Source organism: Struthio camelus, chromosome 17, assembly GCF_040807025.1.
Source record: "Struthio camelus isolate bStrCam1 chromosome 17, bStrCam1.hap1, whole genome shotgun sequence".
In the NCBI taxonomy this organism is placed as follows: domain Eukaryota; kingdom Metazoa; phylum Chordata; class Aves; order Struthioniformes; family Struthionidae; genus Struthio; species Struthio camelus.
This window is the reverse complement of record NC_090958.1, coordinates 13345757-13368205: the sequence shown is the minus strand read 5'-3', so window position 1 is coordinate 13368205 and position 22449 is coordinate 13345757. Positions and strand designations below refer to the sequence as shown.

The window sequence follows — 22449 nt, the reverse complement described above, 5'->3', positions numbered from 1 at the left end:
AAGAGGAATGGGCCTATGGTTATTTCAACTTTGGACCATTTGTTATACAGTGTTAAATGGTTGTGAACTGGAAATGGCAGAAACTGGAGCAGAAGTTAGCTGAAACCTTGCATTGCCCCAAACTTACTGATGATTTCTTGCCTCATGTTGTTTGTCCTCTTTTTAGATCACTGAGCACGGGCAGGCTCACTGACCTGCTTCTCAAGGCTGCCTTTGGGGCGCAGATCTCAGAAGCTGGCAGCAACGACAGCCTGAACAACGAGAAGCCAATGGAAATCACAGGTAGCGGGGGAGGCCAGGCAGATCTGGCAGGATGTCTGGCTCGGGCTGGGAGGCAAGGGTTTCCCTGTGTCTCTCCCACGACTGGGAGGCTTCTTATCTGATGGCTTTTGGTGTAGGAAGTGACTGCCGTGTGTGAGGAGTGTAGTGATGTTTGCTTCCTTTTGTGGAAGGCTCCAAGGTCTGTGGGTTACGCGTGCTGTGTAATTGCTGGCTAGCAGTGTGATTTTTTTGTAGGCAGGGCTTCCTCTCTTGGCCCCTTCTGAATGTGATATCACGTGGGAGCAGGGACTTTGTGCCAGACAGCTTGAGTATGAATGGCTTTGCAAGGGTGGGCCTTCCTGGGCTTGCAGGTTGGGGAGTGAGGAGAGGAGAACAGCTGCAGCGATGTGTAAAGCTGCCCAGGCTCACGTCCTGCGGTACTTGCCAGCCTGGCTTGGTTGTTCTCTCAGGGGATGCTTCTGAAGGGAGCACTGGCCTGTGCTGGTAACCATGGACTCTCAAGAGAGTGTGCAGGAACATAAAGCTGCTGGATGAGGCAAACCGTGCTCTGAGTAACTCTCCTGTAATGCCAGTGTGCACCTTTCAACTGTTTCCTCAGCTCCCTCAGGTGCTTACGGAGGGACCCTGCACTCTGGTGCCCGGGCTGGGGGCTCCGCCAGCCCATCCCCAGTGGTTTTTACTGTTGGATCCCCTCCCAGTGGAACAACCCCCCCACAGACCACGAGGACCAGGATGTTTTCAGGTAAAGGGCTAATACCTGCCTGTTCCAGTGAGAATGTCTGAGGGCAGAGCTCTGGGCTGTGTTTCTTGCTGCTGAACCCTGGCAATGGCAGAGGACTGATCAGAGTGCGATGTGCAGAGCCCAGCTGGTCTAAATGCCTTTAAGGTTCTCGTGCTGGCTCTTGCCATCCCAGTTAATGCTGATGACTGTTTGCACAGGTGCAAGGGTATTTTGGTTTCCCATGCTGGGAGAGAGAGGCAAACTATTTTTTTTTTTTTTGCTTCATTTCACTTTACTTCAGAAATAATGCTGCAGCTGTTCATAGACCCAGGGGTTGCTGATAGGTCAGCAGTCATAAAGATTGCGTTGTCTTCTGATGGTTTTCCTTCTGGGTTTTGGGTAAGCTGTAACAGGCAAATGTGACCAATGCACGTGTACCGTTAGGAAAGGGCCAGGATGGCTCTGTATGCAAAAGTACCAGTGGTGTTAATTATGCCTTGAGTTGCTTATGTAGGAAAAGGGGAATGCATTCCCACTTGACAGATCGATCTTTTGAGATGCCAGTGCTCTGGTCTCGTCAGCCAGCAGCTGAGGGTGTGGTAATTGGCCCTTCTGGGGTAAAGGGTCCAGGAGGTGGAGTCTGTCTTCAGTTGAAGAAAATATTTGGACACTTCTATTTGCATTTTTGGCTTGTTTGGGTTTTTTGTCTTGGCTGTTCCTCATCTGAATGTAGCTGACTGTTCTTGATTGCCACAAAGAAGGTTTGGATGTAACCATGAATAAACTACTTGACTGGGATGGGGGACATATGGGCTCAGTTCCTGGCTGTAGCCTGGATTTCCTTCATAACTAAAACCATTCAGATCTTTGACTGTCTGTCTGGAAAGTTGGAATCATAATCCTCCTTTTGTTTCATCTATTTAGAGCATAAGCTCTGTAGGGCAGGGACTATCTCTAACAAAGTGTCTGCCTGGCTCATAGCCAAGGTAGCAACCCCATTGTGCTAGGACCTCTAGCTCCCACTGAAGTGTTATGAATAGAGGAGTCAGACTTCCTGTATTGCTCTTGCGGCAATTTGGAAGCAGATCCGAGCACAAGTTTTTATGGGGTTGGTATTTGGATGCCTGAAGGTCTGTGAAACAAGATCTCAGATGGGATCCCTGGAAGAGAAGGCTATTGGATAGTGAACCTAAAACACGTGCACAGCGTTGGGCCAAGACAGTGTCCAAGCAGTGCGGCTTGGCAAGCTTTGTGCAACAACTCCTTTTGTTATGGTTAACGTACAAAAGTGAAGGGGGCTTTGCAAGTTGAGACTGTATGGCCCAAGTGTTTGGGCCAGCCATGAGTAAGATTGCTTGACAGATAGAAGCAGAGCCTTTTCATAAATCACAATAACCTCTGTAAACAGTGTTCTAGAAATACTGGATACCCGGAATGTTATATTGTTGGTTCTTTCCTCTGTCTGAAAGATCTGGAGGTGTTCTGTTAGTCTTTTGATGTCCACTTAGCATTGAAGTATAGCTGCTAACTGCAAGAGGAGCTGACTTCAGGAGGGAAGGAGACTACCTCTCTGTAGGTCATTTGTTTAACTGTGTACAATATTACCAAACCTTTTGAAGACGGAGTAAAACAGCAAATGGAATGCACAGAGGAAGATGTGTCCCTTCTACCCAGAGGGTTGGTTACAGTGGAGAATATCACCTGGGTAGAATCAGCACAGTACTGTAGCTGTGATCAGCATCCTCCCGTCAGGCAGAACATACCCCTCTGCAGCAGGGTTTCCTGAATTCTGAGTTAGGGTCTTGGCACAGCTGAAGTCACTCTGTGCCCAGGCTCCGTAAAGAGAAGGAAGCAGAAGTGTGGGGTATGTAGTGGAAAGCTCTCCTGGTTCCCATCTAAGTTGCTGGTGTTTTAAAACCATGATAAACCTCACATATCCGAGGTGCTCATTCAGTGATGCTGTTAAGGCTAAGGACCCAGGGTTCAAACCATGCTGATCTATGATGTGGAAGTTGGCTATGGTGGCATATGGTAAAATGAGCCCAAGATATTGAAGCAGAATTCAGAAAGATTTGGCAAGGGGGAAGCTTCTGGAATTGTCTCTGTGAATGACAGATGTTCTGGAAGGTGCATTAAATGAGCTTGAGTTTGTAAGCTGAGATGCTAAGGAGCTTATGTGGGGAGTGGTTTTTCTGGATCAAGGGCCTTTGCATTGTCCTCCAGTATCTGTTGCTGACCCCTCTCAGAGATGGGATCCTGTGTTCCACATTGGCAGTTGTCTGTCAATCTGGGTGAGGAATACCTGGTCTAGTATTAAAATACTAATTTCCTGTCTTTTTTTCTTCTCAGTGGGGTCTTCCAGCTCTCTCAGTTCTGGAGGCTCATTCACTGGCAGACACTTGGCAGTGGGAGCTGCTGGGGATGCTGTGGAAGGCCCTTCGAGTCTCCGGTACGCTTTTGCTGATCCGATCACAGCCAACTTGGAAGGTGCTGTTACCTTTGAGGCACCAGAGTTGCCTGAAGAGACACTCATGGAGGTGGGTATATCTCAGGGTCTTGTCGGGGGCAGAGAGAGGGAGAATAAAAAGGAAAGCAAATCCAAAGATCAAATGACTCTGTGCTTGCAGCCTAGGAAGTCAGTCCCAAAGATGGTGTGAACTGGCTGCAGGAGAGCTAGGCCAGCACAGAAAGCCCGGGACACGTTGAGCATAGTGGCTTTCGAGCCTCATCCTTTAGTCCTTGGGACAGCCTATGTCTGGGAATATGATTTACCATTTCCAAAGCTGAAGTTGCAGTTTGGAAGCATCAGTTATCTGATGCGTTCTGCATTAACCGTTTCTGAAGAAAACCTGGGCGGTTTGGGACTTTTCCCTTTTAAAAGGCTCAGCACTGGTAATAGCTAATTTGAGAGAGTGAGTGGCTTAGTGTATCAAATGACTGCCTTCTGTGTGTACTTGAGGAGTCAGTCAATGATACAGCCTCTAATGAAGGGATCTGAAAAAAGTGTAAACCTGACACTTACGTTGCTTATGGTGGGAAGGGGAGAAATTCTGCACCAGAACAGCTGAACCAGCTTGTGAAGCTGAAAGGCTGCCAGGCTCCCCTTCTTTGCAGGCTGAAGTGAGGCTAAAGCAGAGCAGATGCCTCTGTAGCTGAGATATATTTGAAATGTCGGTCAGGCTGCCCATTTGCAATAGAGGTGGGAGGCAGATTCGGTCATGGTTTCACCTTTATTCCTGTTGTCTCCTTGGGCTGTCTAGGACTGGCGAAGGTTCTTTGTATCCAAATTTTGCTCGTGTTGCTAAAAATCTCCTAGATGCTGCAGAGATCTGCCTACGTTGTTCTAAGGATGTGGGTTTGCTCTTCTATTCCAGATTTTGTTTAGCTCAAGTGTTTCTCAATTATGCATTAGATTGCATTTGTTTGCTTAATTACCTGCAGAGCCACAGGGGTAGGTTTTCAACATTGGTGTGATCCCAATAATAGTGAATTTAACTAAGCATCATGCTTCTGAAAAGTCCCAGAAGTATGGGGCCCTGCTAGCTGCTAGGGCCCTCTTCAGGGTCTGAGGAGAAGTGTCCTAAGGAAGTATCAGCTTGATCTCGTTCATATCGCTCAGTTCAGCTTCTCGTGTCTGTAGCGGGTCATTTTGATTTGGTTGTCATTTCTGCTTAGCACAGCAATCCAGTCTCATGTCACAACCTTCCTGGCACCAAACCTGTTTGGCGTGTTTGGAGACCCCTTTGTGCTTTGTGGATTTGGCCAGAACACGAACATGGCAGATTTTCTGCTTTCAGCTGGACATTTTCAAGGCATTGAAATCTTGCTATTTAAGCAGCCCTTTTTATCTTAGGCAGAGCTGTTATATTCAGATAGGTGGTCTCCTGTCATTTGAAAAAATGTCCTTAGGTGCAGACAAGGCAAACGGAAGGTAAAGTTATAAAGTTCATATTGCAGTGCTTTAAAAGAAAATATTACAGAGATGGCCATGGAAGGAGAAACTCTTGCAATGCCTAACAAGGCCAGGAACTCCAGTCTAATTAACAGAAGCCAACTCTGTAAGCAGAGAGGAAGGACTGTGCCTTGATTAGAGATACCAGGCTGAGACCTACCAGATCTCGGTTTGGTTTCCAACTGCTCTGCCACAAACTTCTTGTATGACTTGGCAAGTGCTTAATCGCTGACTTCCCCATCTACTTTTAAAGAGAAAAGGGGAAGATGGAGATAATGCTTCCTTACCTCACCAGACTGTCCAGGTAGCAAGACAGTGGAAGAGAGATTTGTATTTCAGGTAGTCAAGGCTGCCATAGCAGCCAAGTGCCTGAGCCAGTGAATAAAAAAGCCAAAGCATGCAAAAGCAGGCAGAAGTTGAGGCATGTTTTTGTCCTAAATTCATGTAGCAAAAATCCTTACCCACCCCGCTTGGAGACAACCAAACCACTAAATGTTTGAAGGTTGAACAGGTTAGCTGTGTTTCTGTGGAGACAGAGGACAAACAATGGAGCTGCATATGATCCAGGCAGCGATTCATTTGGTAGGACCCACGCAAGTATTCAGTTTTTCCACAAATACAAGCTTCCAAAAATTGCTTGCAGTGACTTAAGCAATGCAGCTTCCCAGAAATGGGATAATACCCTTTGAACTGTAATAGCAGAGGACAAACTGCTTTGAAATGAGCATATAGCACTTTGAGAGTCTCTTTTCCCTCACTGACTAGACCAGAGTTGCAGATAAAGGTTGTCCTTGCTGCCTTCAGAGCACCTCACCCGGAGTTCACCTGCACTGAACTGGAAGCAAGTAGAGACTGCGGCTAAGTGAGGGCTGGGATACAGGGTGAGACAACCTGTGTTTGCAGTTTTCCATAAGGAAGGACGTTGCCACTCTCACGAAACCTGCAGTCGCTTGCAGTTCTGTACCAGCGTTGCTGTGGTGGGGATCAGAGCTGGGCCCATGGTGCAGGCAGTCTCTCCCTCTTCCTGGCTGACTTCTAAAGTGGTCTCACATAGCTGAGAACGCTCCTTGGGAAGGGAGCAGGTTGTCATGGAGCAAGCTTCGTCAGCCTCTCCAGGGAACCGCCTGTAAATTACTAGCCTGGGCTGTTACTGCTCCTTTTAACGTGGAGGAGGAGCTGGTGTGGTGCATGGGCTCAGCGCTGAGTGTGGCTGTTCCTACCCAGAGGAGAGGTACAGGGGGATTTCAAGCCTGGTGTGTCACTTTTTTTAAACTGGGATGAGTCACTGGCACTGCTGCTGGGTAAGTGGCCCTCCCTGCCATGCCAGCTCTCTTGGCGTAACCCCACCTTTGCATTCCCTTCAACAGCAAGAGCACACTGACATCTTGCGCAGCCTCCGCTTCACACTGGCCTTCGTCCATTATGTGATGGAAATTGCTGCCCTTAAAGGCAGCTCCAGTGAGATGAGCAGTTCAGTGGCATCCGAGTACCAGCTCCAGGAGAGCGTGGTGGCTGACCAGATCAGCCTCCTCAGCCGGGAGTGGAGGTAAGGACTAGGGAGAGTGCCGGACTTCCAGCACGGCCATTGCATGCCGGAAATCTTCTGAGACGCTTACTGCTATAACTACGCTGTCCTGTTGATCTGTTTGCGTTGCAACGTGCTTTCTTCACAGCTATGCAGAGCAGCTAGTGCTGTACCTGAAAGTAGCAGAGCTTCTGTCCTCTGGCCTGCAGACAGCGATAGAGCAGATCAAAGCTGGCAAGCTGTGCCTCTCCTCCACCGTGAAGCAAGGTAAGGGGCTGCTGGGCACGTGGTACTTGCCTGAAATAGAAGTATTCAGAGCATCACAAAGGCAGGGAAAAGCTTGTGAGCGTGAACCCCTACAGCAAACACGTGTGTCTGTTCCTCGTTGTCCCCTTGCAGGGCGAGGCCTTTCCTTTCAGGGTATTTTTTATACACGTATGCTTTAGGTCTCAAACTCCTGCTCATGCCCCTGTGTGAGTCTTCAGTGCTAATTAGTGAGAGGGGAATATCTCTCATCTGACTCCTTATACATCTCTATCTCAGATGCTTATTTGCACTTGACATAAGTCCACTTTAATTACACACTGCATGTCCTAGTAAGTGCTTACTTGGCAAACTGAGACATGTCTTGGCAATGATGATTTTCAAGTGAAATGAAAAACACAGGAAGTAAAATACTGGTAATGCCAGAGTCACTTATTTGCTAGTCTCTTATGGCCTTAGATTTACATCTGACTGCCTTATTTGTTGTTGGTTGTGATGGGAGCTGGCTGTGATTCAGCAATTGGAGAAAATAATTTTAAAACTACCATTGTTATGCAACTGAGGGAGATTTTTGAAGCACAAGAAGTTCTTGACCCCTCAGCCCCTGTTCCCTAGGGCTTAGTCTTTGAAAGTATTTGTGCCGACTTGGAGGAGAAGGTGTATATAAAAAAGACAAAAAATAAACAAAAAAAGGAGGAAAGAAATCAGAAGGTACGTGCACATGTATGTTGTAGTGCACATTGTGGAGCGAGACACACAGGTTTCTCTACATATCTTTCACATGTCCAGGCTAATGGGAAAATCATTATAACCTGAACGAATTGTTCCTCTTCCTGGACAGACTTGTAGTGGTAGATTTAGCAGCACTGTTCCTTCAGTGTGTGGGAAATGGGCAAGGCTCTCTTTTCTTATTTCCCTCCCCACACAGCACTGCTCCCTTGAGATTTTCCAAGGTACAGTGGGGACAAGAAGGTTTTCAAGGTACTTGGATAACTTGGTCCCCTGGGCAATAGAACTGGCTGGGAAATGGGACAGGGTGTCGCCCCAGAGCGTCCCTGCCAGCGTGTGCCAGGCAGGGTCCCTACCCACAGCTTGGCGCTTTTTTGCGGGAACTTGGGCAATGCCCAGAGCTTTGGCTGAATTTTATGGAGGAGGGCATTGCCTTGCCCTCCCTTTTTTTTCCCTCCTGATTTCACCTAGGAGCTTTGGGTTTCCCACTTTCAAGCCCTTTCTGAGCAAGGATGGTCTTTCAGTCCCTAATCTGAAAGCAGATTCTCAAAAGAGCCTTGCGTTACTCTTTAGTCAGTGCCGCTCGGCTCCAACAGCTCTCATGCAAGTCACATACTTTTTCACAGCATGTCATCACCCATCAAGTAACAGAAGCTTTGTATCTGGCACGTCTGTTGCTTCTGGTGATGCGTGAGACATCTTGCACACTGCAAACTGCTCTACCCTGTGGCAGCTGAAAGAAACAAAAATAGACCTGGCCCCCAGTGAACTGGGCATATGTGTAGGTGTGGCCATATGCAGGTTAATAACTGGTGAAGGTGACAAAGGACAGGAAAAAGACAAAGGCCCTGTTGGTGCAGGGGGTACTTCACTCGTATTGGTCTCGTATTTGGCTTTAATACAACCCAGTTGGCTTCAGGTTGCTTATTTGGAGTCCTGTGCGTGAGGAATGGGAGGCACAGGGAGAACTGGAATTAGAGCCCAGAGCATTTCCTTCCTTTGCCCTAGTTGTGAAGAAGCTGAATGAGCTTTATAAATCCAGTGTGTCATCCTGCCACTGCCTCAACATGAGACTCCAGAGGTTCTTCTTGGACAAACAGAAACTCATGGATCGGATCAACAGCATCACCGCAGAGAAGCTCATCTTCAGCTACGCTGTGCAAATGGTAATAACCATATAGTGCCTGGGAACAGGGTCTGCACAGAGCCAGGGGTCGGGCACTAACAGTTCCTGTCCTTGGCCTTAGCAGATGGTTTCGTTCTTGATGCTACATGCAGCCCCTGGAGGGCTGGACAAGGAGGTGTTCACACAGCAGAGGGGCAGTGTCGGGAGACCTGGGTCTGGTCTGGGAGTAACCTCTTGCATGGGGTTGTCGCCTGCAGGTGCAATCTGCAGCCTTGGATGAGATGTTCCACCACAGAGAAGACTGCGCGCAGAGGTACCACAAGGCTCTGCTGCTGATGGAGGGCCTCCTGAACATCATCACTGAACAGGGAGACATAGAAAACATTAATAAATGTGAGTGTTCAGTGCCTGGTTTCTCACTAGCCCATGCTGTATTTTTCTAGCTGCGTGAATCAGGAATTTCAGTATCCAGCATCTTTTTTTATGTTTGGCTTCATCTTAGTGGACATAGTAGAGATCTCTTGGCTTGTAATATCTCCTAGCCGCTGGGCCTCCTGCTTTCCCAGCAGGAAAACTTGTAAATTTGGGTCCTTTTGCTGAGCTTTTGATGCATGAGAGAACTTACTGAAGGAAGTGGTTTGGCAGTAGCAAAGGCCTGGGTTTGGTTTCCAGCCGGAACTGTCCATCTGATTGCACAGAGCACTTGAGAATGTGAAACTGCAGCGACTGTCAGGCAGAGATGGCTGATCAGCATAACGAGGGCTTCTTCCAACACATGACTTCTAAAATGGGACTGACTGCCTGCCTGTCTGGGCTCCCCTGCCCCCCAGGCCTGGCTAAGAAGGCAGCAGACATTTTTCTCCTCAGCAAGTGATTGTTGTAGCAGTGAAAGCTGAACCCTTCTCTGCTTGCTATCCTCTGGCTTCCTCTCCCAGAGACAGATGGATCCCTCTGTTTGCTGATCTGTGCTGTCACCTCCCTCGTGCGGTGCCTTTGTTGCGAGGGGGTGTTGTTCTCTGTTGCTGCAGGCTCTGCGAGTAATGGATGCATAGGGGGAAGGACTGACCTCACTTGCTCCGAGCGCGCTTTCCCTGCCTTTCCGGCTGGGGTTCGGACATCTTTATGTTCTCTCTCTCTCTCTCTCTCTCTACGAGAGGCACACAGCAGGGATTGGGGATATCCGACATCTGTTAGAGCAGCTTGACTTGGCCTCCACTCTGCTCCATCACAGCTAAACTAGCCCATCAGCAGTAGGCCATGACAGTGTCAGTGCAGCAGAAGGGAAAAGACACAGCTGGCAAACTGCATCTTTCCCTCTGCTGGCTAGTGAATGCGTTTCATGGGCCAGCATCCTAAATGCTGCCAGGCATTTAGGCCCTAGTTGTCCATGTGAACAGAGCTCTTGGATAGGTAATGAGAGAAGAGATTTCTGGCTCGCAGGCAATCAGTCAGTTAATTATCACCAACTTTAAAAGCTGACATGAGGCTCAGTGAAGGAGAGCAAAGGAGATTGGCAGGTGGTGTAGCGGTGAACAGGAGTGGATGGCTGGGTGAATAGGGAATGCTAAGTAGTCTCTAGCTTCTTACCAAACCTAATGTACACCTTTTGTCCAGAGATAGAAATTTCTGGTTAGTGCACCTAATAGATTTCTTTCCCCTGCTGGTATCTTAGAATTCCCTGTTCTACCCTATGTCCCAGCTTTCCTGACCAAGTTGCTCTCTGGTAGGCTGTAGTAGGTATGCTTTTCATTTTATATCTCAAGTACAAGGGTGTTTGGTTATTTATTTCTGAAAAGTAAAGTGATGAACCTAAAAATAAGAAAGCCTTCCTGGTAAAGGAATGGATTCCACCAAACTTAAAGCTTTTGAAGAAGTCTATTCCCAGGCTGGTGCAGACAGTAAGAATCTGGTACTGACCACGTTGGGCTAGGCTGTACTTTTTCTCTCAGTTTTAAGCTATGACTAATGGCATTGAGACCTAGAGCCACCTCGGCTGCTGGCAAAAGCCAGTCCATCAACTTAAAATGAATAAACTAGTAGTGGCAGACAGTGGTCCTTTACAACATCTTGATACCTCCGTTAGAACTGCTGTCTACTGGTTTTCTTTGTTAGATCCCTGATTATTCCTCACTCTTCAGCCTGTGCTTCCCAGCAGGGTGTTTGTGGTTAGATCCTCACCTGGTATAAGTTGGTACATGGTAATGATTCTAGGAGAGCTGCTTACACTTGCTGAAATTCTCACATTTTATTAACTTCAGCGCGTTTTGGTAGCGTTTGGAGTGCCAGGAAAATGAGAAGTTGATTTTTTGTGTCTTTTTTTTCCTCTCCCAGGCAAACTGTGCATCGAGCGCAGGCTGTCAGCTCTGCTGTCGGGGTTCTGCGCCTGATTTTAAGGTTCACCCTCTCCACGCACCTCGCCCCAGCTGATCACTTTCTGTTTCCAACGGCCTGCTGCTGTGGCAGGAAATGATCCTGGCAATAGGAGACCTAGAGGATGAACTGCTCAATGTTTTGTATTTTGAGGCTTTGGGAAGTTGTTCCACAGACTTGGATTCTTTTGTGAGGATGTGTGACTGCAGCAAGCACAAAACCTCCCTGCCCAAAAGCCTGGGTGAAGACGTAGCCGACGTGGAAAGGTTTCCCTCATTGGCAGAGGGGATGAAGGATATAATTCCACTTCTTCCCAGCACTTTGAAGGAAAAGACTGCCTATCCCTCTTGTTTAAGAACAGGGTATTCCAGTGCTGTGTCCATTGCGGGCAATGGATGTGCTGAAACTGCTGGCTTCAGTTAATGTTGGAAGGTGTCATTCAGAAATCAAGGCCAGTTTGTGTACTTTCCCTTATCCCAGCTGATAGCCAGGCATCTTAAAGCTTCCTGGCAACCTGAGGCTCCCCTCCCTTTTCTCCCTTGTCCCTTCTCATACGTGTTTTTGCCTTGGAGCGCTTACTGTGTGGCAGAGAGGGGGAGTCAGCTTCATTTATTGCTGAAGTAGCTCCCACCTTCTGCAGACCTCCTGAGCGAGGCTGGAAACGCATTGCCGCCGCGGAAGTTTGCATCTCCCGCGGTTGTCACGTGGATTGCCTCTCTGCCTGGGTGGACAAAGGACACGGGGAAACGGACTCTGCACAGCAAACCAGAAGCCAACGCAACACGTAACGTTCCTGTGTTCGTAAGAAGCCAAAATGAATCCGTTCCTCCCTTGGTGCCCCGGCTCAGCGGGGCCAAGGTGAAAGACTCTTGACTGTTCAGCTCGGCCTCTCAGTACATATCTACCACGAGGAAGCACTAGCGCTGTCCTGCTTTCAGCTGTTGGTTAGATAACCCCTTCCCTGTACCCCCACCCTCCCCTGGAACTGAAAACACTAGCTTTGTGAATCAAAGGAGCACTTTACACACTATGGGAACTTTGAGAAGTTGACTTTGCATCACACGACAACCCAGGAACATCACGACTGTTAGGAATGCTGTTCTTTTCATTCCTTTCCATGTTTCCTGGTTGTTCTATTGCACTACGTGTGTGCGTATATTAATATGTATTCCTAAGGGTGAATATATATTGATATATAGGGTTGTGTGTAACTGTATGTATTTAACTGTACTGTATCTTGTGAGTGAGAGGCAAAAAGCACGGCAGAGTCGGTGCTGTTCCTCCTCCACACCAGGCGAAGCTGACTTGCAGTCTGGCAGTACCAAGATTTGTTTTGTTTTGTTTTTTATTTAAGTGTTCTTTTAAGGACAGTCGATAGAAAGCTCCGTGCTTTTTAAGAGCTCAAGAACAGGCGTTAAGATCCTACAGACTTACAATTGGAAACGCATTTTTTAAAAAAAGTTTTATTTGCTGCTTAATTTTTATAAAGAAATCTTGTAGTGTTCAGTTTTATGTTCAGCATTTCTTCTACAGAGACTCTGTAGCCAAATGAGACTGCGGGTGTGAGTGGCTGGAGTGCTGGCTGAGGCTTTGGATGCCGTGAGCATGTGCGTGAGAGGCTAGCTGGCTGCCTTTCCGTTTGTCTGCGTGCGCATGTGTGTGTCTCTTAATTTATCAGAGTCGTGGCAGTATTTTGTTAGCGCTGGGCAGAAAAGTATCTTTGAAAGCAACTCGAAACCTCAGGCTTTGTTTTTGGGGATCTAATAATAATTTGCACATGGTGGTTAAGTCCTCGTTGCTTTTTTCTCTCAATTTTTGCACGTTCAGTGTGATACTTTACGAGGGTTTCAGGAGCAACTTAATTGACTTTTGAGCTGGCATCATCTTTGGCAACATGGATGTTTCTCATCGCAGAGCAGAAAAGCTAATAAAGAAATTTAAAAATACCTTAAATTGCCCCCACCAGGGAAGTTTTAAGTGTAGCTTACACAAATGCTTCAGTTTCAGGCCCCCATTACGTTATCCGTTCACAACCTGCTGCTTCTGTGGCTGTTTGTGCTTGTGCCTGAAAAAACAAATTAAAACCAACAACTCCCCCACCCCAGCCTGTGGCCGGAAATGCCGAAGAGACGCAGACTGCTTCCAAAAGGGTTTTACCAGTTCTGCAAAGCGCTGTCTTCCAGGTACAGCGGGATGCAGCACGAGAGCACTAAGCCAGGACTGCCTCCGCAATACAGACACCTGCTGCTCGCCCTGAGCCCTCCTGGCCACCCACGAGCGTACGCCCATAGCTTCCAGCCAAGGAGAAGCATGGCCCAGGATTCACGTCTATGCCGCAGGTTTAATGATCCATGTACGTGGCAAGCTCAGCACTAACCTTCCAGCTGTACTTAATTACTTGAATGTATCAAAATTGTCCACATTCAATGTATACAAATATATATTGCTCCAAAAAATTGTGGTTTACAGACCTACAACCAATATATATATGTATGTGTTTGTGTATATACATAGTTATACGTGTGTGTATGTGTGTGTATGTATATGTACGCACACAAACACATACATGTGTATATATCTATGTTTTCTCTCAATACTTGAAACTTAGCCACTGTGCTTGAATTAAATAAAAACACAAAAAAAAAAGAAAGAAAAAATCAGACAGGTGATTTATTTTGCCATCACTTTGGTGACTTTATTTTTTATCTAACTGCATGTAGCGTGAAACCAACTTTTTTGGTGAAAAATATTTATTGCTTTGTAGACAATAAGGAATGCAAAAAAAAAAAAAAGAGAGAGAGAAAAACATTGTTGAAGTTGCTAGTGTAGTCCACTTGCTATTGTCATGGCTTTGTTACTGTTGCAGCGTTTGTGTGTAGAGTCTTTAATAGATTTCAAGAAACCTCAGTCTAATAACTCGTATCTTCAGGTTTGTGAGAGCGTATGTTGTTCTTTATAAGGTAATGCTTGATACTTTGTCGACTTTTTTTTATTTGTGTTTTGTGTGACTTTTTTTGGCTTTAAATTGTATAACACCAATTCAAGAAAATAAAATTGATTTGAAATTGTTAGTGATCTGTCTATTTTCAGTGCTGATATAATTTCCACTGGTGCAGTATCCAAGTATGGTATTTAACATGTTTTGTTCTGCCAGCCTTGCCTTCTGGGGAGAAGGTGCTCTTGTCCCCTTTTCACAGCGGGTGAAGTTTGGGGCAAGAAAGGATAGTTGCTTTGAGCCACACATGAAGTCTCTGAAGGTGGAAAAATTGAACCCAGTGTTGAGGTTAGAGCTGTGATTATTAGTTCATCTGTCCTTACTCTCTGGCTGTGTTCTCCTGCTGTTAGCTCTAGAAAGGCTGTGATGAGTCACTAACAGACCCCTGCCCATCTGTTAGCTGGATGGATGCGTGGTTTTGCCCACGTTTCAGTATTTGCAAGATCAGCCTGTTGGAACTGTTTATTGCTGGATACTTGGTGAAGGCATCTGCTGCCCATATTAAAGGGTGAGGAATGAGCATAGATGGTTATTGTTTTCACGCGAACTGATAGTTATGTGTTATTTTTAACCCCAGCTTTATTTTATCATTAGAGGCAGGAAGCTCATTGTTGTGTAAGTGATGTACTCACAGATGATGTGTGGGAGGAGTTGATGAGATTTGGGTACTTCTAGTTTGGATTAAACATTTCCCTGCAGTGTTTGTGCTCATTGCAGTTTGTTATTTTAACAGAAGAAATGGCCCGTGGCTTTGTTTTTCTCTTGCCCGCATAGATATGCAAAAAATCATTGAAAATGGCAAGAAGTCCGTTAGGCTTTTGAAACGTAGCTGGCGTGAGCCTGCAGCGCCGCGGGCGAAGGAGCCGCAGGCAGGGCTGGCGGCGCTGCGCAGAAGGGCAGGTGCACCGGAGCTGGCCTTTCCGTGAGAGAAACACTCTGGAAGCGGTAAATGGTTTGAAAAAAAGGCTAGCAGCACTTCAAGTTGAGCATCCACACTTTGGGGATGCTTTTGGCCTTACGTTCTTTGTGCCTCTCTTGGAAGTTATGAACGATGAAGTCCTCATGGCATGTGGGGTGTTTGAATAACGGTAGCAAGGAGCACCGTAAAGGAGCCCAAGGAGATTTCAGTTGTGTTTTCATAGCAGGAGCTGAACTGTAGGGGCCGTTGGGCGTTAAGGAATAAACGAAGCCCTGCAGATCTCGCTGAACGTGCCTCTGTGGGCCGAGGTAAGGCTCCTCGGTGAGCAGCCTGGAGCCCTGCTGTACCCGCGTGCGCAGGGCTACCGCGCTGACTCCTGAATTCTGCCTTCTTGATAGCATGTGAGTGACTGAATGCATGTGAGTAGCCATGTAGCCCTGTGATGAGGATACTGTGAGCTTGGCCCTGGCTTTTGGTACAAGGCAGGTAGCTGTGGTCCCTGCTCTGCCTGAATCAGAATATTCTGCATTGAAGAGCTGAGCTCAGCAACCGGGACGTGAGAGAGTCCCTGGATGAATTAGTCCAGTCCTTCCACTCTTACAGAAACCAAGTAATAGAGGTGTAATCTAGAAAGGAGCCTGATACAGTAATTCCATCAACATTTCCCAAAACTCAGCTTGCTGGCGTACGGATGTTATTGTTGACCTTGAGCATCCCAGGGGAGAGACTCCTGCCCACCAGCCCGTGTTTGACTACGCACCACCCCATAAAGTTACTGGACTTTTTGTTTTTCTAAGAAAAGATGATATTTCAAAAGCTTGGTTTTACATGAGCTGGAATTGTTTTTTCTTGCTCAACACTATTTATAACTTCTGTTTCCCATCGCTGCCTTTCCCACCGACAGGCATCAGACGTGGCGTGTGCTGTCTGTGAGAACACTGCTGCCTGGAAACGCTCTGCTCTGGTAAGCTGTCACTGACGCCGACTCTGGCACAGCAGAGTTGCCCAACGCTACAGCGGCATCAGTGGTCAGGACAACCCCGAGAGTCTGCACCTTAAAGTGATGAAAACCACTGTCGTGGTACAACCTGGCCAAGACCCACATGGCAACCCTTGAGAAGGTGATCGAAGTGAAATGATACAGCTTTAAGTTTGGCAGCTGAGTACACTTGGATTTTTTTTTTTTAATACATGAAGCACACACTGGTGGGGAAACTTTGTGTGCTGTGTGTGTATCCCTGTGGCATGGGATAGCAGTAAAGAACGTGTTCAGAAATTTCTGATAAAAGTGAGGGAGATGTTTCTTTTGAAGCTCTCCAAGAGGGAGTTGAAAGGTCCACATGGAAAACCTATAGCCAAATGAAAGGTGAATCACTGTGTGCCACATGCCCCATGTGGATTGGGAATACTCTGCTGAATCCGTAGGACTCTTTCATAGGCAGCAGGGCAAAGGGGGAAAGTGCTAGCAGGAAAGACTTTAAACAACAGAAATAAACAGTCTCTCCTAAAAGCTCTAAACCAGAGGCCTCAAAAGTTTAAAAACACCAATGAAAATTGCACAACTTTCTAGACGTGTATTGTGATGTTATGTAGCTGTTCGTTTCTAGCTGAAAACAAACCCAAGCAATTCTTTCAGCGCATTTGGCTTTGTTCCCGTACTTTATATTTAGTTGTTGGTATGCACGTCAGCAAAAACATACTCATTCAGCTATCAAAGATCAGAAGTAGCCTAATGACATCAAGGAAGCAGAAATGGGTGGGTGTTTTTTAAACCAAAGGGATATAAAGATCAAGTATTCCAATTTTAGTTACCAGCTCTCTTCCTTTTAGAACTGTGTTTTTTTTAAAGGGGGAGTTAACTCATTCACAGCATGTTTTAACTGTGCAGTGTTGGGCTTGACGTCCTCTTCTCCTTCTGCAGTGACACTTTGGCCAGTCTCACAGTGTGGCTGCTGGTTGCAAGTCCTGCCCTGAACAGTTGTGGAAGTCTTAATGGATGATGGATTTTTGCTTAGAGAGTGGAAGGGCTGCGTGGCAAGAAAACTAGTATATTAATATAGCTCTTTTGGGCAGGAGGAGTTAATGCTGCTCAGAGACATCTCCTAGTAGTAGGACTTTAAAGGGCTCTCTATACCCGTAATGTATTAATGTAAATGTAGTGTTGGTGATAGGCATCTTCCCTGGGTGGGGAATGGCGGCACGTAGGGCAGGGATACAAATTTCCCTGGTGCAGTTCTGTTCTGAAAACAGCATTTTTAGGGGCATTGGAGATCAGATCCCCACCCGCCCCACCCCATTTGAGACCTGACAGGGGATTTGCATGTTCTCAGAACACGTTTCTAAGAATGAGCATAAGAAGATAATGCCAAAGACAGGGTTCTTTCCTTAGCAGGGACAAAGGCTAGCTGAGTTTCCAAATGTTCATGGTTAACCCTTCGTTAACCCTCACTAAGACCCAAGTGCTGCTGCTAGAGATCCCTGGGGTTGGTTCCAGCCAACTCTCAGGTGGTTAAACGCAGCTGTCTTTGCCCACAACATGGGTCAGATCTAAAGCTCTGGTGCAAGAAAGGTCGGCCTGCTGTGCTCGTGTCTACCATGCGCTAGCAACCCCCTTGCAGACCTATGGCACGTGTGGTTCATGGCTCATGCTTCTTTTCAGCATCTGATGCGTGTGAGGATTTGCTTGCGTTGACAGAGAGAGCATTAATTTATTGTAGTGTGGAATTACAAGTCTGTTAGGATTCTTGCTGCAGGTAATCGTTAGACACTTACAAATGAATTGTTTCCAAGCTCCTCACAATTCAGATCTTGTTTTAGGCAGTGGTATGTCATTTCCAAGTGAGAATAGACCAGCCTGTGTTATGGTTAGAGTATCTGGTGGTGAAGGAACGCTTGACTTGAAATGATGGATTGCAGCTCTTGAGTGGTGATGTTAATAGGAAAAGGACACGGGCAGGGAGGTGGGGCTCTGTCAGAGATGGCACAACAGGAACAAGCTGTTCAGAGCAGATATTTCACAATATGGTGTGTGCTGAAACTCTGTATCTTCTCGCTGCTTAAGCAGAGTAGGTTGCTTCACTCTGGGTAGAAAGATGCTGAGGTCCTGCATAGGTGATTTAAAATTCCTGCATGTAGGACACAATGTGGAGGAGAGGAAGGGAAGACATGACATGTTGCCTTTCTGATAGGCTTGTAAAGAAGCAGATATTGGAATGATTACTCAGAGCAGGGCACAAAGACTTCAAATCGCCTGTCAGAGCTAGACTTAAGCCGCTGGTTCTGTAGGGGTAGGTGTGGTTGCCCCGAAACTTCAAAGATGGTCCATTCTTGTACCTGCAGATGGATGAATCTGTTTGACTTAATGGTTCCTTGCTATAAAAATGAAGGCCTTGTTTAAAACTCAAAAATATTTACTCAGTCTTCAACACAAGAGGAAAAGATGGAGACTGACTGCTACAAGCCTTACAGAGCCAAATGGGCAGGGAGTGTAAAGATCTCCCAAAGCGGTGGAGATGAGCTCTCCCAGAAGGCAGCATCCACTGCAGGCCTCCTTCTTCAGTGTCCTTTCCAGAAGGGGTAAGTTCTTGGTTCTCATGGAGGAAAATTCTCCATAGCTGAAGGGAAAGAGTTCCCAGTGGTTTTGCTTGTGTGCTCACTGTCAGCCAGTGCCCTGCTACACCGTTGCTGGGAAGCTGTGGACTGAGGTAGCGCCTGCCCCTTGCAGAGCAGCATGTGCCAAGCTCACAACACCACAGAGGTACTTAGCCTTTAACTGCTACAACATCCAGTACGTCCTGGCCTTCTGGTGCTACGCAGCAAAGAATATTTGCCCAAAGAAACGAGAAAAATCGTCACCCCAAATTTGCTTTATATTTACGTTGTTATTTACGATAACTGCACCGAGTTATCTTTCCGCTGCAAGTCTCTGGAAATACAGTCCCTTGACGCCAGCCTCTGCTCAAGGGGACAGAAGAGCTGTGGATTTTCATCCTCTACTTGAGTCAGTTGCTACAGCAGATTAATGCCCCCTTCTAAAAAAGGGCACCTTTTAAGGGACCCTTAAACTCATTAAAGGTCAATTCAACTTTTTTTTAACCCCACTTTAACAGAATCCAATTTGAAGAAAATGATTCCTTCAAAACACAGTGTTTCTTCAGAACTTTTTTGTTGACTTAGAAAATTATGTTTCTTTGAAAATTTGAAGTAACCCTATTTGATGTAAATTTTTGTTTGGTTAAAAAAGAAAAAAAAGGTCTCATAGAGATAGGCAGGAAGGTGGTAGGAGGACCATGCCCACTGCAAAGCGGGTGGGCATGGGCTGGTCAGCAAGGGGAAGGCCAGCCCCAGTGGGGCTCAGCACCAGGTGCAGCCGCAGGGCCCACTCAGCCTCCCTGCGGGGCGAGGACCGAAACGTTCCTGGGGGTGGAAGCAGTGAGTCTCTGGGGCGGATAGGGATCAAATTAATCCAGGAACTCTAGTCACAAAACGGAGGTGCTCTTGGCAGGGAAACATTTGGGAGCTAGGGCTATAAATGACAGCTTAGTCCGCGTTCCTTGGAGTGCATGGGGAGGTAAGCGGGTTTCCTAAGGAAAACGTGCAGAAAGGAGGCACGTTGGCACGGGCCAGCGTTTTGGGGAGGAGAAGCTGGCTTTGTGCTGTTGGAGCCCCACCTGCAGGCTGCTCCTGCCTGGCCTGGTGCTGCTCGTCCTGGCTCCCCGAGAGCTCACCGGGGTGGGTGCCTTGGGCTCAGCAGGCCCCAGCCACCCAGCACCCTCAGCCCCGTGCTTCTCTCCCCAGCACACCTTCTTCTCCAAGCTGCTCTGTCCCCTCTCTGCTTTGTAGGCCTAACAGTAGGGACTGCGGTGCCAGCAGCGATGGTGAGTAAATGATTGGCCTTATGTAGCTTTAGGCATGTTCTGCTCACTAATATAGTGATGAATGGTGTGCGTGGAAAAGGCAATGCCTGTCACCCTGATTAACCAATGCCATGGTGGCCATGCCTTTAATGAATAATAACTCATCAGCGTTCCTGCTGCAGGCCACTAGTTTGATTTGGCCTCTTCTCAAGTCAAGAGCAGCAGTTCCATAGACATTAAGGCCAAGCGTGGTCACTCTGCCAGCTTGGAGTGTGCTGGGAGCAGGGTACCGCTCTGCTGCCCCCCTCCCTTGTACCCCGTCACGAGGCAGAGCCGGCATTGAACACGCCTGCCCCCTCCACCGCTTCCTTCCTCAGTCTGTGCAGCCCAACGCCGGGTGGCGGGAAAGGACCAGTGTTTAAAATCTGCTGGTGGGCTCTCTGCCTCTGTGGTGACTGGGATATTTCTGTTGGGTTTGGTGCCACCGTCCTTCTGCGGCAGATGGGTTCAAAATCTGCTTTCGTTTCGGTGCTCAGTGGGTGCACTGGAGGGGCAGAGACTGAGCCAGGCTTTTTTGTCTGTGACAGTCCATGGGAATGGTATGAGTCTCAGAGAGAGGGGTGCAGTGAGGAATTGTACCAGGAAAAGTTTTGAAGGACTTTCTGGAGTACTTTTATAAGCCAAACTCGAGTAAGTGAGGACTGATATTAGTGTCATTAAAGAAGTATCCTAATATAAAAACAATTAACTTACTCTAACCTCTGCCTGCTCTCCCTGTAACTATTTTGCTCCCAGCGCTGGCTAGCCTACAGGTGTAATTGTTCATTAGTCCCTAGATTCACTTGTATAGCTAAAAAAGTTTTATGAGGTTGATTTCACTGCTGAGTAAACTTGATGGCAGCACTCTCACTTAAGGCCAGGCAGATGTACTATTCCGTGTCCTTTACTTTTATTGGTCCTATTAAACACGTATGAAATGTCCCGCTCCTTGCACAAACAGTGGGGAACTTCATGAATTATTTGTACTGATTCCAATTTAGACCTAGGTATGCATGTGAGAGGAATTAACCCCCCTGCTAATTTCTGAAGATGCTGGGTGAGTGCTGAGCTGTGTATTGCAAATCAGAGCCAAGCAGCTGCAGTGCCTTGGCAGGCCTCACACAGCGATCTGCAATTGGACCTTCTGCTCCACCCCAGAATCTGCAGGCTCTCTGCTGCCTTTTCGCTTCCCACGTACATCCCTCACGTACTTGCTTCACAGCGTAGACTCTCACAGAACCGACTTTAAGTGGCAAGTCGCTTAATTTCTCCTTGCCTTTGTTATCTACCTGTTACAGAGCGAGTAAATGAAAAATGGAAGTCCAACAGGACACAAATCCTTCCTTCGTTTGGACTATTTAGACTGCAAACTCCTTGAGGGAAATGTATTCCTCGGATGGTCCTAATCTCATCTGGGATCCCCGTGGGCTGCCACCCCACAGTAACATTGCTCTCAGCTCATCGATTCTGCAGTGCTGGAAAACCTCAAGGCTAGGCGAATCATTAAGAAAGATCAAAGCCAGACGTTGCCCGTTGTGCTGTGGGGAGCACCTCGCTGCTGGACTGCAAGTAGCCGGCTCATCGCGTAGAGCGAGCTCCTCCTCTTTGATTCCTGTTGCTATGTTTAACTGAGTACAGCTGAGATAGGCCCAGTGCTACCTGCTGCAGGTGACAGTGCTCTGTCACCACCCCAGTCCTGCTGGTGCCACAGGGGTGTGCTGCACGCGGGGCCTGTGGCACAGAGGTCCATGGTCACAGAGGTCCATCCACCAGGGAATGGAGACAAAAGCCCACGTACTGCACCAGAGGCTGAAGGGCCTGTGAGCGAGAAGGTGGCATCAGGTGCTTGTAACCGCTTACGACGATGGGTTCATGCCGTGAAGCGAGTCATTCTGTGACGCAGCGAGGCGGCGTCTGCGTCCTACAACCCTTAACTGGAAGCAGCACCTCGGAGTACCCTTGTGCAGCCCTTTCCCACCTGCCTGCTTTTCTAGCATGGGAAAGAGGCAGCGCGTGGTACAGTGGGTTCAGAGCCAAGCTTGTGCTGACTGCTTGGAGGCTCCTTGGCTGCTCTTTGAGTGGATAAGGGGCTGAGATACCACTGCCTCTTCCCTCGTGGGGATAGTCCTGTCAATCTTTCTTCTGTCCAGCCACTGATTTTCCTGTCCGCTGAGACTTTTGTCCCGCTATCAAATCTACCTGAAATGGGCCAAATTCAGAAATCACTAGGGGGAGGGAAGAGGAAGAGATGGTGGTGGACAGATAGTGTGATTGCATTAGCTTCATTTCCTAAGGAAACGAGGTGAAAAAAAAATAAATTGAGACACCCTGCTCTATGCAATGCCGAAATTTATATTCCTGTTTCCATTGGCAGCAGCGCTCCTATTTGACAGGCTCTCTTTTATCACTTCTCTAAACAAAGTACAGCTGGGGACATGTGATAAATCTTCCCTTGTCCCATGCCGCCCCTGAAATAACTCAGATGTATCACTTCAGAAAGGGACGGGCCGCGTTTCTCCCCCTTATTAGCACAAGTACAACAAGGCTGCGGTTGTCAATCCGGCCTGCCTGGGGCTGCCAACCGTTCCCTTCTCCAGCCGAAGGGATAAACGCCGCTGGCTGATGTCGCAGCCGTGCCGGGGAACCGGCGCGCTCCCGGGGCAGCGCCGCC

The 22449-nt window shown here is 47.5% G+C and overlaps 1 protein-coding gene across 1 annotated transcript in view; it reads left to right on the top strand.

The window, feature by feature from the left end:
• Positions 1-14040, top strand: part of ULK1 (unc-51 like autophagy activating kinase 1) — an 85216-nt gene extending 71176 nt beyond the window's left edge. Inside the window, exons 22-29 of the mRNA XM_068910692.1 lie at positions 167-282; positions 881-1024; positions 3353-3540; positions 6323-6501; positions 6629-6747; positions 8482-8639; positions 8857-8992; positions 10931-14040. Coding sequence (XP_068766793.1) covers positions 167-282; positions 881-1024; positions 3353-3540; positions 6323-6501; positions 6629-6747; positions 8482-8639; positions 8857-8992; positions 10931-10986 — 1096 coding nt within the window. The 3' untranslated portion in view covers positions 10987-14040. The remainder of the gene's footprint in view (positions 1-166; positions 283-880; positions 1025-3352; positions 3541-6322; positions 6502-6628; positions 6748-8481; positions 8640-8856; positions 8993-10930) is intronic.
• The last annotated feature ends 8409 nt before the right edge of the window (positions 14041-22449 follow it).